Source organism: Odocoileus virginianus, chromosome 19 (assembly GCF_023699985.2).
Source record: "Odocoileus virginianus isolate 20LAN1187 ecotype Illinois chromosome 19, Ovbor_1.2, whole genome shotgun sequence".
NCBI lineage: Eukaryota > Metazoa > Chordata > Mammalia > Artiodactyla > Cervidae > Odocoileus > Odocoileus virginianus.
In genome coordinates this window covers 19,724,369-19,741,138 of record NC_069692.1, presented here as the reverse complement: position 1 = coordinate 19,741,138, position 16,770 = coordinate 19,724,369, and the positions used below count along the sequence as shown (strand labels likewise).

Sequence of the window (16,770 nt, the reverse complement as noted above, 5' to 3'; positions counted from 1 at the left end):
GGGCGGCCGTTTCTCTCCGCCCCTCGGCCGGTCGGTGCAGCAGCTTCGCTGCGGCCACTGCCGCCGCCGCCGCCGCCGCCGCCGCGTGCAAGGGCTTCTGGGAGCCCAGACTTGGGGGTCTGGAGTAAGGGGCGCAGGAGGCCGCCATCTTGAGTTGTGAGCCTGGTCTCTGTACTCATCGCTAGGGGCGGAGTGCTGACCCCACAGTTACCGCAGCAGCCGCCGCAGCCGGGCACTGGGAAGTCAGGGCGCCAGCTAGTGCCACATTAATGGGTAAGTGGGAGTGACACACGCCGGGTGGGGTGAGCCTCGGGTTTGGTCCTTTCGGGAGCTACTAGTTCTTGAGGCCACTGTTTTTATCTCTTCCCCTACAAAGGGTTCAGGGCCGGGCCGGGTTCTCTCAGCTTCTCCAGAGGGAGACAGCGGTGGCGGGGGCGTGGCAGCCAGACCTTTCCCTTGAGGACGCGAAGGCGCAGGGCGCTCAGAGCCTCTCCGAGAGCCAGGCTGATGCTCAGGAGCTTTAGGCACAGGATCCTCTCGCCGCTCTGCTCTGCTGTCTCTCGGTAGTTCTTTTTTTTTTTTTCGGTACATGATCTTATCAGACGTTGCCTGTCACTTCAGGGGCTCAGCAGTCTGTTCCGCAGCTCAGCTTGTAGAAGTTCCTTCGTGTCCAGAATAAGGCAGGTTCGGTCCCAGGGGCCTGCGTGTCGCACCCTCCACTTCCAGCAGCTGCCGCCCACCTGGCCCAGATGCCTGGAAGGGCTCAGTCCTGACGCGGGCTGGCGCGGGTTAGATGCTTCTGCTAGCTCACTTCCACGGTGACAATTTAATAGTGTCTCCTCACTAATGCCCAAGAGATGAGAGGAATTGAAAGCTGTGAGAACGGGTAGTGCTGCTTCAAAAGAATATGACACTGCTGGCATCTACTCTTCGTCTTTTTGAACGCTTTTTAAAAAAAACCTTCTGATCTGATGTCTCTTAGTTACAGCATTCCATGATTTATATTTTATTTTAAAAGTGACTTTCTCTCATGGTAAACAGGAAATAGCTCTGTCTTTTAGATCTTCAAGTACTGCTTGTTTGCTTGTAGAGGCTCTGGTTGCTGCACTTTCCCCTTTGTACTGATCTTGTCATTTTACTAACAGACACCCAAGCATATAGAAACGCAGGCTTTATGGAGACAAGAAATTCCGTTGATCTGTAATAGAAAAAGTTCAGATTCCAGTTGTTTGCCCAACCTCAGCATAGTTTTTTCAAAGAGCGGAGACAAAAATAAGTTTATGGCTGAAAAAAAAAATTCCTCTGGCAACTTTATAGTGTTTGAATGGCATTTCGTATATTTGAAATAACTTGTATGAGACAGCAAGCAGCCTTTGAAGTACAGTCTTTTAAGCTATATTGCAGAGAAAGAAAATCCCTTTGGGTGAGGTAGTCTTTTAAGCTATATTCCAGAGAAAGAAAATCCCTTTGGGTAAGGTAGCTTTAAGAAAACCATTTTCCTTGAACTTCATACCCCCTTTAAAGCAACTGCAGTGAGGATGCAGATGTTAAATAAGAGACAAGAAGTTAGTTTTATAGAAGGCAAACGAACAAATGATATATGAGTTGCTGGGGCGAGATTTTATTTGATTAGCATTTATACTGAAAGATTTTAATTTGTCATCGCCTAGATTGATCGCCTTAGAAGTAGTGTCTGCTGTGTGTGTTGGGAGGTACAAGGTGATTCAATCGGATGGATGTGGGGAGAGTGGCTCAGATGGTAAAGCGTCTGCCTACAGTGCAGGAGACTCTGGTTCAATCCCTGGGTGGGGAAGATCTCCTGGAGAAGGAAATGGCAACCCACTCCAGTATTCTTGCCTGGAAAATCCAAGGACAGAGAAGCCTGGTAGGCTACAGTCCATGGGATTGCAAAGAGTCAGACATGACTGAGTGACTTCACTGCTTATCTTTTAAAACTATTCTTTTTAAAAAAAAATTTCTGTGGATTTATAATTGGATAGTTTATTAAGTTAGTAATACACATACATAAACACACAAGCATATTGAGGGTGAATTCACAAATGTATTTTGTGTGCATAGGATATGTAATCAAAAGTTTAAAGGCCAGTGGACTAAAAGATACCTAATGCATAGGTGGTAAATATTGTAAAGAGGTTTATTGCTGCGAACATTTCATTTTGCTAAGATATTTTATACTGTTAAGTTTAATTCAACAACTAATGTGGAGCCCGGTTTGCTCAGTAATTGACTTTGTTTTTCCCTTCCAAGAGCCTAAGCTTTTATTAGTGCAACAGAGCTTTTATATATAAAATAGAGAATAATGCTAAGCATTGTTATTAAGAAAGTTAGACTGACATAAGTATTCTTATGACATAAGTTTCTAGACATAAGTATTTGTAGGTACACACAGTATTGCTAAGATTAATTTATTGAATATTTTATAAAGAGATATTGGTTGATTATACATGTATTTTAATTGCACAACTATATACATGTGTTAAGAGGCACAAAATACTTTTTAAATTATTGTAAAGTCCTCAGCCCTTCCATTCTACCTTTAGTTCCACCACTAAAGAAATTTCTCTGTCTTTACCAGTGACCTAGTTATCAAGTCTATCTTCCTTCCAATGGCACTTGACTCATTCTAGACACTTAAATATTTGCGAGATAAATCCATGAATGAATAAATTGAGTGACTTTTTTTTTAGTGTCACTGCAACTGAAATATTTATTTATCTTTTAAATTCCCTTTTTTTCATGACTCTTATTTTCTTCTGATCCTTCTATTTATGTTTGGTTTCCTTTGCTTTCCATTTTCCATGGAAATGTGAACATCCTTAAGATTTCACTTTTGGGCGTCTTTCTTTTATAGTTCTAATGCTCTTGAATAATCATTCAATACTCTTTTCCTGAGTTTGACTCATAATTTTTAACCATCTATAAATCAAAACCTTCTGTTTGTGCTCTATGTACTATAAATTTAACACATTTAAGATTAAAGTCACTATATATCATTAGAGTAGCTACAGTAAACAATAACAAAATTCTAATAAGGGTAGCCAGGATACAGAGCAACAGTAATAGCTAATGGGAATACAAAGTGGTATACTTACTTTTCAGAATGGCAATATGTTATAAAATGTGAAGCATATGCTTGTCCTGTTATCCATAGATTCTACTCCTAGATATTTACCTGTATTTACACAACCTGTACATGAGTGTTTATAACAGTTTTATGTGTAACTGCCCTAAACTAGAAAAAAAACCTAAATGTCCTTCAGCTAATGAATCAATAAACTGTGGTGTATCTGTACAATAGAATATTACTAAACAATAAAGAATGAATTTTGATACATTCCAACAATATGGTGACTCACAGATACACTGTTAAATGAAAGAAGACAGTTAAGATTGTATACTGTTATTATTTCATTTATGTGAAATTTGGGGAAAGGCAGAGCTGTGGAAATAGTGGTTGCCAGGTTTTAGGAGTAGGGAAGGACTAAATAGAAGCATGATGAAGTTTGGGGGGAATATGAAGCTGTTCTATATCTTAATTTTGTTGGTTATATGCCTGAGCATTGTGTCAAGTTCGTAGAACTGTGTACTGAGTGATTTTTGTTGTATGTAAATGAAAAATAAAATCATTGAATTCATCGTTTTCATCTCAAAAACAAGGAGGCAAGAAAACAAAACCACCACGCCAGTCCACCATCTGTATTCCCTGTGTTGGGTTATTTTATCATTATTTGGAAAGAGTTCATGCTGAAAACCATGAAATCATCCTCAACTCCTTTCTCTTCTTTAGTACATTTTCCTTACATTCACTTGGCCTCTAATTCTTATTGAATCAGTATGTGAAATGTTTCTGGAATCAGTCTGTCTTCTGTGTTTTTCAGTGCAGCTACTAATTTATTTATTTATTTTTTAAATTTTAAAAAAAATGTTTATTTTCAATGTTTTTGACCACTTTTTTTTAAAATTATTTTTATTAGTTGGAGGCTAATTACTTCACAACATTTCAGTGGGTTTTGTCATACATTGACATGAATCAGCCATGGAGTTACATGTATTCCCCATCCTGATCCCCTCTCCCACCTTCCTCTCCACCCGATCCCTCTGGGTCTTCCCAGTGCACCAGGCCCGAGCACTTGTCTCATGTATCCCACCTGGACTGGTGATCTGTTTCACTATAGGTAGTATACATGCTGTTCTTTCGAAACATCCCACCCTCGCCTTCTCCCACAGAGTCCAAAAGTCTGTTCTGTACATCTGTGTCTCTTTTTCTGTTTTGCATATAGGGTTATCATTACCATCTTTCTAAATTCCATATATATGTGTTAGTATGCTGTAATGTTCTTTATCTTACTGGCTTACTTCACTCTGTATAATGGGCTCTACTTTCATCCATCTCATTAGAACTGATTCAAATGAATTCTTTTTAACGGCTGAGTAATATTCCATGGTGTATATGTACCACAGCTTCCTTACCCATTCATCTGCTGATGGGCATCTAGGTTGCTTCCATGTCCTGGCTATTATAAACAGTGCTGCGATGAACATTGGGGTGCAGGTGTCTCTTTCAGATCTGGTTTCCTCAGTGTGTATGCCCAGAAGTGGTATTGCTGGGTCATTTGGCAGTTCTATTTCCAGTTTTTTAAGAAATCTCCACACTGTTTTCCATAGTGGCTGTACTAGTTTTCATTCCCACCAGAATAGATCACATCCTGGGCCATAAATCTGGTCTTGGAAAATTCAAAAAAATTGAAATCATTCCAGTCATCTTTTCTGACCACAGTGCAGTAAGATTAGATCTCAATTACAGGGAAAAAATTGTTAAAAATTCAAACATATGGAGGCTAAATAACACGCTTCTGAATAACCAACAAATCATAGAAGAAATCAAAATATGCATAGAAATGAATGAAAATGAAAACACAACAACCCAAAACCTATGGGACACTGTAAAAGCAGTGCTAAGGAGAAGGTTCATAGCATTACAGGCTTACATCAAGAAACAAGAAAAAAGCCAAATAAATAACCTAACTCTACACCTAAAGCAATTAGAGAAGGAAGAAATGAAGAACCCCAGGGTTAGTAGAAGGAAAGAAATCTTAAAAATTAGGGCAGAAATAAATGCAAAAGAAACTAAAGAGACCATAGCAAAAATCAACAAAGCTAAAAGCTGGTTTTTTGAAAAAATAAACAAAATTGACAAACCATTAGCAAGACTCATAAAGAAACAAAGGGAGAAGAACCAAATTAACAAAATTAGAAACGAAAATGGAGAGATCACAACAGACAACACTGAAATACAAAGGATCATAAGAGACTGCTACCAGCAGCTCTATGCAATAAAATGGACAACTTGGAAGAAATGGACAAGTTCTTAGAAAAGTAATAACTTTCCAAAACTGAACCAGGAAGAAATAGAAGATCTTAACAAACCCATCACAAGCAAGGAAATCAAAACTGTAATCAGAAATCTCCAGCAAACAAAAGCCCAGGACCAGGTGGCTTCACAGCTGAATTCTACCAAAAATTTAGAGAAGAGCTAACACCTTTCTTACTCAAACTCTTCCAGAAAATTGCAGAAGAAGATAAACTTCCAAACTCATTCTATGAGGCCACCATCACCCTAATTCCAAAATCAGACAAAGATGCCACAAAAAAAGAAAACTACAGGCCAATATCACTGATGAACATAGATGCAAATCCTTAACAAAATTCTAGCAAACAGAATCCAACAGCATATTAAAAAAATAATACACCATGACCAAGTGGGCTTTATCCCAGGAATGCAAGGATTCTTTAATATCCGCCAAGTCAATCAATGTAATACACCACATTAAGAAATTGAAAGATAAAAACCATATGATTATCTCAATAGATGCAGAGAAAGCCTTTGACAAAATTCAACATCCATTTATGATTAAAACTCTCCAGAAAGCAGGAATAGAAGAAACATACCTCAACATAATAAAAGCTATATATGACAAACCCACGGCAAGCATCACCCTCAATGCTGAAAAATTGAAAGCATTTCCCCTGAAATCAGGAACAAGACAAGGGTGCCCACTCTCACCACTACTATTCAACATAGTGTTGAAAGTGTTGGCCACAGCAATCAGAGCAGAAAAAGAAGTAAAAGGAATCAAGATAGGAAAAGAAGAAGTGAAACTCACTCTCTTTGCAGATGACATGATCCTCTACATAGAAAACACTAATTTACTTTAGGTCTTTATCATCAAAGTTTGAAACAACCTTCTCTTTAATTTCTGAATTCTTCTCCTTAGGATCAAGACCAGATTTCTCAGCTAGATTGCAGGAACTATATATTTCAACATTACCTACCTTTCTAGTTTTATCTCCTGCCCCTTTTAAAATATATTTCATGTTTATATGTTTTGTATATTTATAAAATATTTGTTAATTTTTTAAGACATGTATAATAAAACTACTGAAAAATATAGAAATATTTCAGTATTTTAAATGAACTGATTATACTCTAGTACTGAAAATTGTTATTGTACTCATAACTCAAGTCCTGACCTGTTTGATGTTAGTTCTTTAGGCAGTTCCTTAAGTAAGTGAAAGAAGCCAGACACCAATAAACATATAAGGTGGGCTTACTGAAACTTGATGCCATATTTTATTGAAAATAAGTCAATTCATTGCTGATTATTTCTTGATCTTTCCAGAAGCTGTGATTTAGAAGTTTTTTATCCGACTGTTTCATGATTATTTCCTGGCTAACAGTTATTTTAAGATGCACCTCACTTATAGAAAGGTTAAAATATCAGGGATAGGAGAGTGCCTCTCTGAATCAGTGAAATTAGGGTAATGACTTCTTGTTTAGACCAAAATCTATTATTTGTTTGATATGAAGTCCTAAAACATTTGATCATTTTCCTCCAATTTTGTGTGGGGGTGAGAGGATGTATTCATTGTACATAATTTTCAGGATGAGTTTTGTTGGTGTATTTAATCCATGAGCCTGAATTTAGTTGCCCTAGAGTAAACATCTCATGTTATTTTGAAAGTAATTGATATCTATTTTCTTCTCTCCTAATCTTAAGATGCCATGGCTAGTCCAGGGAAAGATAACTATAGAATGAAAAGTTATAAGAATAAAGCCCTAAACCCCCAGGAGATGCGTAGACGAAGAGAAGAAGAAGGAATACAGCTTCGAAAACAAAAAAGGGAAGAACAGGTAGGTGTTTTAAAATATTTAATTCTGTTATTGCTAATTTTTAGATAATTTTAAATGAAATTTTTTTTCCTAGGACATTGAATATATATTTTTATTAGAATCCAGTAGTATTAGCAAATTCATGAATCAGAATCCTATGCCATTTTTAATCACTTACAAGAATGACTTTTCTGTTCCATTGATAACCTTTTATGTCAACATTTCTACCCCAGTGCTAAGACATATTTACTCTTGAGCCTATTTGTATCACTTCCACTCAGCATTGTAAAATTTGCCCCCTAGAAAAATTAACTATATTCATTTGTCACTTTGTGGTTTTCATAACTCTTGCCCCTAAGTTAATAATAATCATTTTCCTATGCTACTCATACTGTTCCTCCTATAGTCTCATCAGGCAGACCTCTTAGCCTTATCTGTTTGGACTTGATATATGGAACATAAGGAATAGAAAAATTCATTTAAAAGAATGCATCTCCATGTTTCATTCCAAGATGAGCTGAAATTTAGAAATATTCATAAATGAGTAGAAGGGTATGGTCCTCACATACATGAATTAAAACTACTATGTAAAAGGGACTAGCAATGTAGAAAGTAAAAAAGGGCCTGTTTTAGAAATATGATTATCCCCCCTATTTAAGGCGTCTAACACAGTCTCTACTATATTACAGTAGGTACTCAAGAAAAAAAGTCTGTTGAATGAGTAGGAAAAGAACTGTGTAGAGACTGAAGAAGAGCAGAATTTTATTTAGCTATCAAAAAGATTATACCAGATTTTTTTTATCAGTTTTGATTTATGAAATATACCTGTAAATCTTGCTCAGTGACTTGACCATGTCTCTTTCTTCCTCTCTCTTTTTTTTTTTCTTTATGTTCACTCAGTTAATAAGCATAGGGTCATCTTTCCTGAGAGTTGTTTTTGTTCCTTGTTAGTCTGATATGCTGGCTCTGTTAATATATCATGTTATCTCACTCATATAACAGATCTGCTTTTCTTCTTAAATACCTCATAATTCAGTGTAGGCATATGTGCTTTTCCAGGTGCTGCAAAATATAAATGTGTGTTCTGTTTATGGTACTGGAAATTGGTTAAAAGACCTGAGATTAAGAATGTCTTAAAGCAGTCTATAGGACAAGAGCTAATCTAGCCCCAAATGTTTAACTTCTCTTGAATAATTTAGGTGTTTATGGTATGGTGATTACAAAATACTAAAATATTCAGAATTTTAAGTGATAAAATGATTGTTTTGTTCCCTTAAAGGAAAAAATAATTCTATGGGAATTTAGTGTTTTATGGAAAGCTTAATATATTATTTCTCTTTATTATAGTTATTCAAACGCAGAAATGTCTCTTTGCCCAGAAATGAAGAATCTATGTTAGAAAATCCTATCCAGGATCCAGACATCAGTTCCACTGTACCCATTCCAGAGGTAGATATTACAATTGTATTTCAAATTATATTTCTTCAGTATTTCAGAGATGATACTGCAAAATTATTGATGTAAAAAATTTAGATAATAATTACATTTTCTGTGTTTTAGGAAGAAGTTATTACTTCAGATATGGTTCAGATGATTTTTTCTAATAATGCTGATCAACAACTAACAGCTACACAAAAATTTAGAAAGCTGCTTTCTAAAGGCAAGAATTATTTTCATTGTGCTTATTTGATGTTACTTATTTCCTGATGTTACAGGAATTTGTAGTGCAATTTTGTTAGTTTTTTTTTTATTTTAAGACACTTTCGTTTCCAGTACATCTTAATTTTTTCTATAATAATCTCTTTTTTAAAACCATTATACTGTCAAAGTAACACATGTTGATTGTAGAATATCTGCAAATATAAAAGAATTTAAAGAAGGAAAATAGTCCCAAATGAGTCCCATTGCTAAGAAAGTTAGAGATACATATTTCTAAATTCTTACAGAAATATTTTTCAGACTTTTTAAAAATGGCAGCAAGACAGCAGAGCATGAATGTAAAATAATTTAATCAATCAGATATTTCTTTTTTTCCAAATTTTAAAAAATTTAATTTGTATTTTATATTGGGTGGGAGTAAAAGCATTAATAATACTATGTATTGTCTTGCTGATGTTTTATAACTGTAAGAGCAGTTTAGGCTGTAGTCTGTGATTTACATTTTGAAGAATCCACACTTTTCGTGTGGAACACTCAAACAAAACTTTGTTGTATTTTACTAACTTTGCAGAAATCTCCCACATTTTGAGAAAGTTAGGATAGCAAATTTGTAGAAAAAAGAAAAGGGAGAAAGGCTATTCCTTTTTTTTGTTTGTTTGTTTCTTTTGGCCACATTGCTTGACTTGTGGGATCTTAGTTCCCAACCATTGAACCTGAGCCCCCTGCATTGCAAGTGCTCTGGACTGCCAGGGAGTCCCAGAAATACCTTTATTTTAAGTTTGCATTTATTTTAATTGCATTTATTTAAAATTTGCATTTAAACTTCTTAGAGATTTTATTATTCTCTTAATTCCTCAGCCTATCATGAGAGTTTATCAAGAATTCTAGATAGTTCAATAGCATTTTTATAAATAACATCTTGAGAAGATAGGACTTGTCTTGCTGAAAGATATTAGGCAGTTCATGGTTGATAATGAAAGGGACATCCCTGGAAATTGGAGTATGGTTATGAAGAATTAGAAGGACTGTTATCCTTAGAACGATTATTATCCTTTGATTGGTGTTTTGAATATTGGACTGAAATACTTCCACACTGTAAAGGTGACCTCCTAAATAGCCTTTATAATTTTAAATAATTGTATAGCAAGTATTTTAAAATTTTCTTACTGTTACGCTAATGAAAAAGAATTTGCTTTTTTTTTTTTTTTTGCAGTAAACATTGCAGTTATGAGACCATTTGTTTTCTTCAGTTACATCCAGCTAAGGGTTTCAAATCTGGGCAGTGAAATCTAGGAAAGAGTTATTTTGTGTGTCCTGTTAACTTACACAGGGTCCAGATCATTGTGCTTTTGTGTCTGCATAATAGCTTCATTCTTTTTTTAATTTTTAGAACCTAATCCACCAATTGATCAAGTTATACAGAAACCAGGAGTGGTGCAGAGATTTGTGAAATTTCTTGAAAGAAATGAAAATTGTACATTACAAGTGAGTTCTGTAGTTTACGTTCTTAATTATCTCTTTCCAGAAACGACATAGGATTAATTTCTAGTGAAAGCAACTTCTACAGTACTGAATATATTGTAAGCATTCAGAAAATGTCAATAGGTGGCGATTAAAGGTGGTGCTACCTGTCTTGCCCTGGTCAAGTTTACAGTGCTCATTTTTCCTAGGTACTGTTATTTTCTCTAGAAATTATGATCATTAAACAATTTTTTTTGAAAAATGTATTTAAAATCATTTGTAATTTTAAGAAAAATTTTATAGTTGTCAACCTTTAATAACTTTTGCTTTAGAAAATCATAAATCAAAATATTAACTAACTTAATGGTAAAATTTATTTTGGCTCCTAACTAAAGTTGTAACTTTTTAGTATAAACTCTTGTACCTCTTAAAACATTTTTATCTGATTGATCAGTTCCTTTTTTTTTTTTTTGAAGAAAGAACAAATCAGTATAGTCTACTTAAAATGTGACCAAAGTTAAGTGTGTCTTAAAGAGTGTTGCTTCTCCGTTATAGTGAAAATTTTAAGATGTCTTCCAAATAATTGGCTACTAAAAGTATTGAAGTTTGCAAATATTTTACTGTTTAAGATTGTTCTTCCTGACTTTCATTGCTATATATATATTCTTAAGTAAGTGTACAGGATGAAATTATATCTATCAGGAATTGTAGAAACCTACACCTGCTTTCTCAGTGCTCTTATTGGTATTGGAGAACTGTTTCTGGTATTTGAATAATTTGAAATTACATCTTAGAATAGTGTTCTACTTAATCTGAGTAATTTGGGAAAGATCCCCTCTATAGGTATAAGCAACAAAATTTGCTGCACTTCTGAATATTACCCATCATGAGCTTTATAAAAAATGCTGAGAATGTTTACAATAAGGATAGTCTTGTCAATTAAGTGATAGTGCTGTAAGGACTATTAATCACCTAAAATCTATCTGTCACCTAGAGTCTTTAGGTAATAGTGCTGTAAGGGCTGGAAATCATGATCTGGTCTTTCGCTTTATTTGTCAGCTCTGAGTCCAAACTAAAACCTAAGCCTCCTGGTAGCTAGTTTATTATTTGACTCTTTAATTCTAAGTGATTGAAAGAAGAAATGAATGGATATAATTGAATGTTAGTTTAAACAATACCTTGTATAAGGCATTGTAGTTACAGAATAGTAAGATATTTCTCTCTTTGCAGAAATTCTTCACTCTGCTGGGGAAGACAAACACCTAAACAGATCTTTGATACTGTAGTACACTTAGTGCTAACAGAAAATTATACAAAGTTCTTTGAGAGCAGAGAGAACATAGCAACTTGTGTTTACAATGTTACACAGCTAGTCTTAAGGGAGAATGAGAGTTTTAACAGGCTGAATAAAAGGAAAAGTAATTTCAGGTTGTGAAAATAGCATGTGTAGAAAGCACACAGTATTCAAAAACACTGGGGATTTGAGTGTTTATCAGTCTGTGTGTGTGTGTGTGTGTGTGTGTGTGTGTGTGTGTGTGTGTTAGTCACTCAGTTGGGTCTCTTTGTAATCCTGTGGACTGTAGCCCTCCAGACTCCTCTGTTCATGGAATTCTCCAGGCAACAATATTGGAGTGAGTTGCCATTTTGTTCTCCAGTTAATCATTGTACTTGAAACCTAGTGAAATTCAGCAGTGTGTTCTTGGGGCAGCTATATGGTGTGCCGTATTATCCAAGTTAATATGAAATACGTTGTTCAAACCATAGATCTAACTGTACTAAGTTCTGTTCTGAGAGTGCATCTGTCAGTCCAATAAAGTTAGCCTAGGTACCCAACTAACACAATCGGCTATATAGTACTGTCCTGTAAAAGGTTTATATTACTTCCCACACAAATAATACATAAAAAACAACCGAAAAATAAAGAAAACATTTTTAATCCCATAGTGTACTGCCTTGAAAAGTGCAGTAGTGTGGTACAGCAGCTGGCGTGCCGGGCGAGAAGAGTTACTGACGAGGCGGGAGAGAGAGGGAGGTGCTAGAGCTGAGGGATCATCAGCAGCAGGAGATGGAGGGCAAGCTGCGGTGTCACGCTCGCCTGATGTGGATGGAACACAAGTTTGCATCTTGAAGGTTCAGATGTAGGGGACTTACTGTAGTTGAGAGGCCTCAAACTGGGGACCTACATGTTTGGCCTGCACATGTTTTAAAATATATGAATTAGATATCAGGCTTTCAAAAGTTGAAGAATTTCAAATGGAAGTCTAGATTTGGGGCTTCTTTTTACAAATCAGAAGAATTGGCATTGTTGCCACATACTAAAGCTCTGTTGGAGTTGAATAGAAGCTCTGCCTCTTTTTTTTTCTTTTTAAAATTATAACCATTTCCTCTTAGTTTTATCTGTACTTTTCATGCCTTTCACTAATGCTTTTTATTATACTTTTATTAATCATAATACCTACCTTAATGTGAGAAGTTGTCTAGACTAAATATTTTTAAAGCTATTGTCACTCCTTAATTTGCAGGTCTAATTTGCTAGTTTGTTAGAGAACCATGACTTAAATTTTTCTCAATTGCATCATTATAAATCCATCATGGATAAGTATATCTGAATTCTGATTGATATGAGTAACTTCCCAGAGGCTCTGCTACTTGAAAGAATACCACAAGGTCTTGTGGCTCTGCTAATAATGAACTCTTTGACCTTGAACTAACCACCTAAATGTATGAATTCCTAATTTTTCTTATTTCTTAAGTGATGAGGTTAGGAATAAATGATTCTTAAGGAAACAAAAGTACCTTTTATGATTCTAAGTTCCATAAATATTCTGTTTATTAAGTAATGTGTATCATTTTTGTTTTAAACGGCTTGATTTAGAATACCTGGCTCCCTAATAGTAAACGTCAGGGGTCTTATGAAATATAAATTCAGATGTATTCATTTATCATTCATGATTTTATAAGTTTTTATTACATTCTTCTCAGTTCTTATTTTTCCAGATTAAAGAGTCCTTTTTTAAAAAAATTAAGTGTTTTTACCTATCAAATCTGATTTCACATTGAATCTTATTAATCGTAAGTGAATCTTTCTCTCAGACTTGTTCAGCTAAGTCTTGACTCCCTCTCTTCTTCCTTTCTTCCTCTTTCTGGCATTTCTTTGGGGCTTTCATTTATTTTGCTTTTATTTTTCCTTAGTTTGAAGCTGCGTGGGCATTAACTAATATAGCATCTGGAACTTTTCTGCATACCAAAGTAGTGATTGAAACTGGGGCTGTTCCAATTTTTATCAAACTTCTTAATTCAGAGCATGAAGATGTTCAAGAACAGGTAAGTTTCTAATTTGAACTGTCGTATCTACTAGATTTTAATTTTCTCTTGAAAGTGCCATTTGTGATTATGATTTGAAATTCATTTTTACCAAGTTGCCTGTGCATTAAATTTGTTAGAATATAATGATTGCTGTTTAGTGTCAAATTAGAAAGAAGGAAGAATGAACTGTTTTAGGTATAATCCTGGGTCCTTTGTACATAGATTTCAGCTATTGAGAATTTCTATTCCCATTTATAAAAGAGCATACTGAGACCCAGAAAAGATAATAATTTACCCAAAGTCACAGTGAAGGACCGAGCCAGGTTTTAAGCCTGGACCAGTCTGACTCCTTGTTCTTTACATGTATGTAGATTATTTTATTGTTTCTTTTTAATATGTCATGTTATTTTTAATAAACCATTTTAGATTAGACTTTGTATGTAAATTATCATATTTATTGTAACAGGAAAGATTTAATCACATATAATTTTTATCATCTAGAGAAAGTCAAATATTTTGTTATTTTTGTTTTGATTCATTTTCATGCAAATTGATCCATAGATCTCACTACCGTTCCATTTGTTTGTTTATATTTTTATTTTTATGTTATATTTTTTCCCACTTAACAATAGTATGGAGAGCCTTTTCTTATGGCATTAATTATTCTTGAAGAAAACTTCACTGATTACTCATTATCCATTCAGGTGGCTACCATAATTTATCTATTCCTCAGTAGTTGTACAGTTGAGTTATTTCTAGCTTAATGGTGTTAATAATATTGTGGTGAACATCATTATATATCAATCTTGATAGTAATATGTCTTGACATTAATATATGCCTTGATTATTTCATTAGGGAAAAATGATTATACTCAAAGAAAAGCTTTTAAAGTGCTATTACTATTTCAAAGTTGACTTCCAAAATGTTATAAAAATGGATATCCCACTGACAAAATACTTCACAGGTGCAAAATGTCATCACTTTAAAAACGTTTTCTTAAAAATGTAAAAATAAACTTAGGTCTAGAGTAGATGTTAAAAATATTAGTGTAAATTTTAAATGTTAAAATACAATTTTCCCAGTTGAAATATTAATTTCTTTCTACTTTTGTACATATATGAGAAACTTGTAATCATTTGCATTTGTGTAATTTCTTATCTAATTGAAATTTAATACATGAATAATTTGATCTTTTACTGTCATTTATTTAACCTGCACTATCTCTAAGCTTATTTTTAAGCTTCAATTCAAGACAGTTCTCACATTAGCTTTACCTTAGTTTTCTATGGTTTATCTCTCCTTCCTTTTTTCTTCTACAAGTCAGTTCCTTCCCAGTGAGTGGATTCTTTGGCATAGGAGCAAACCTCTAGCATAGGTAATTGGAAAATTCCCTAAATAGATATACAGTTGACCCTTGAACAAAACAGGTTTGAATGCATGGTTCACTTACACACAGTTTTTTTTTTTTGCAATAAATACATACTGCAGTACTACACAATCCAAAGTTGCTTGAGTCTGCAAGTGATCCTGTGTAAGGAGGGCCAGCTTTAAAAGTTATTCGTGGATTTCTGACTGTGCAGGGGTTTGTCCCCCTCACTGCCAAATTGTTCAAAGGTCAACTGTATTTTGTCTCTCCATGTAGATTCAAAGTAGACAAACTATCTCCTTCTTAAAGAGAATAAATATTTCACTAGCCTATAAGAAAAAAGCTTAAATGCCCTGTGTTTTAATTTGACTAAAAATACTATTAAAGATAATTTTGAAGTTTTCCTACTAGCATGTTTTTTTTAACGTCTTGAAAACTAACCAATTTTTTCCTTTTACAATAAAATTTCATTCTTAAGAGAGAATCTTATTTAAAATATTGTCATAAAAGAATATTTTTTATTATTTTTTAAAGGCTGTTTGGGCACTTGGTAATATTGCTGGTGACAATGCAGAATGCAGAGATTTTGTTTTGAATTGTGAAATACTTCCACCTCTTTTAGAGTAAGTACTTTAAGTTTATCACAATTAAATACTGTTAACTTTTGGAAAAGCAAACTATTTTCTACACTATATTTCTACATACACATTTACTTCTTCAGTGATACTTTTAAATTTTGCTTATGTTTGGCCAAGCCTGAAATAGCTTGGAATTGCATAAAACTAACAAAGAAAATTTCCGGTTGTGTCACATATTTGTCTTTTATGTTCCCTTAAGCCACACTTCACAGCATTCATTGCTTACTTGATGCTTACAGTGCTAAAACAATTATTCTAGAGAACAAGGATAAGTAGTAGTTTTTAATACACTAAAAATTTAAGTTACTAAAGCAGATAGTATTGAGTTGAACAGATGATGTGTTGAACTTGTCAGATTTTCATATTTGATTTTGAAATATTCAGAGAACAGAGATTTTTTTCAGAATTAGAACTTTACTTAAAATGACTTAGCTACTGGTTTCTTTTTCTAATACTTTACACTTTTTTTTAAGAGAAGAAGCTACCCTATAATATAGGGTTCTTTACAGAAATGACATAAAATTATTTGGAAAATGTTTATTTATCCAAGTTGGTTATCATTTACTGAGAATTTTAATATAGGCTGAATACCATTGGCAAATAGTGAAAAATGAAAAAGTAATTGAGATATTTTGAGAAGGAAAATTTTACTCTTAACCATTTCTGTGCCATTCACCATCCTTTCCAAGCTTAGAAATTAGAATATGTTTTTAGATACCATTTTGTTTTGTTTTTAGATACAAACAGAAAGAATATGTTTTTAGATACAGTTTTGCAAAATATATTTTATTGTTTTAGAATGTGTAACTTTCCATGTTCAAAATGGATTTCTCAGCATCATTTCACTCAACTCACACTGAGTACTTAACTATGTTCAGGCCACTGAACCACTTGTGATTTTATTTACTTTGGGCTTATTCAAAATAATATCTGAGCAGTTAGTCCAATTATAAAGGAAAATACTGATTTAGGGTTCAATATCAGAATTATTTTGAAGTTCATACTACTAAAGTATGTATGAACTAAAAAAAGTATCATATACTAAAAAAAGTATCTCTTAAATTTTCAACTCGGGGTTTTACTGGCCTGATTTTATGGTTTGTAGATTAACTGTGAGCACTTGGTTTCTCTTCTTACTTTGTCTCTA

General features: G+C 34.2%; 1 protein-coding gene across 1 annotated transcript in view; it reads left to right on the top strand.

Annotated features, from left to right (window-relative positions):
• The first annotated feature begins 18 nt into the window (after positions 1–18).
• Positions 19–16,770, top strand: part of KPNA5 (karyopherin subunit alpha 5) — a 46,571-nt gene continuing 29,819 nt past the window's right edge. The window contains exons 1-7 of the mRNA XM_020901730.2: positions 19–273; positions 7,080–7,213; positions 8,540–8,641; positions 8,753–8,852; positions 10,242–10,336; positions 13,505–13,636; positions 15,520–15,608. Of these exons, the coding sequence (XP_020757389.2) occupies positions 270–273; positions 7,080–7,213; positions 8,540–8,641; positions 8,753–8,852; positions 10,242–10,336; positions 13,505–13,636; positions 15,520–15,608 (656 nt within the window). The 5' untranslated portion in view covers positions 19–269. The remainder of the gene's footprint in view (positions 274–7,079; positions 7,214–8,539; positions 8,642–8,752; positions 8,853–10,241; positions 10,337–13,504; positions 13,637–15,519; positions 15,609–16,770) is intronic.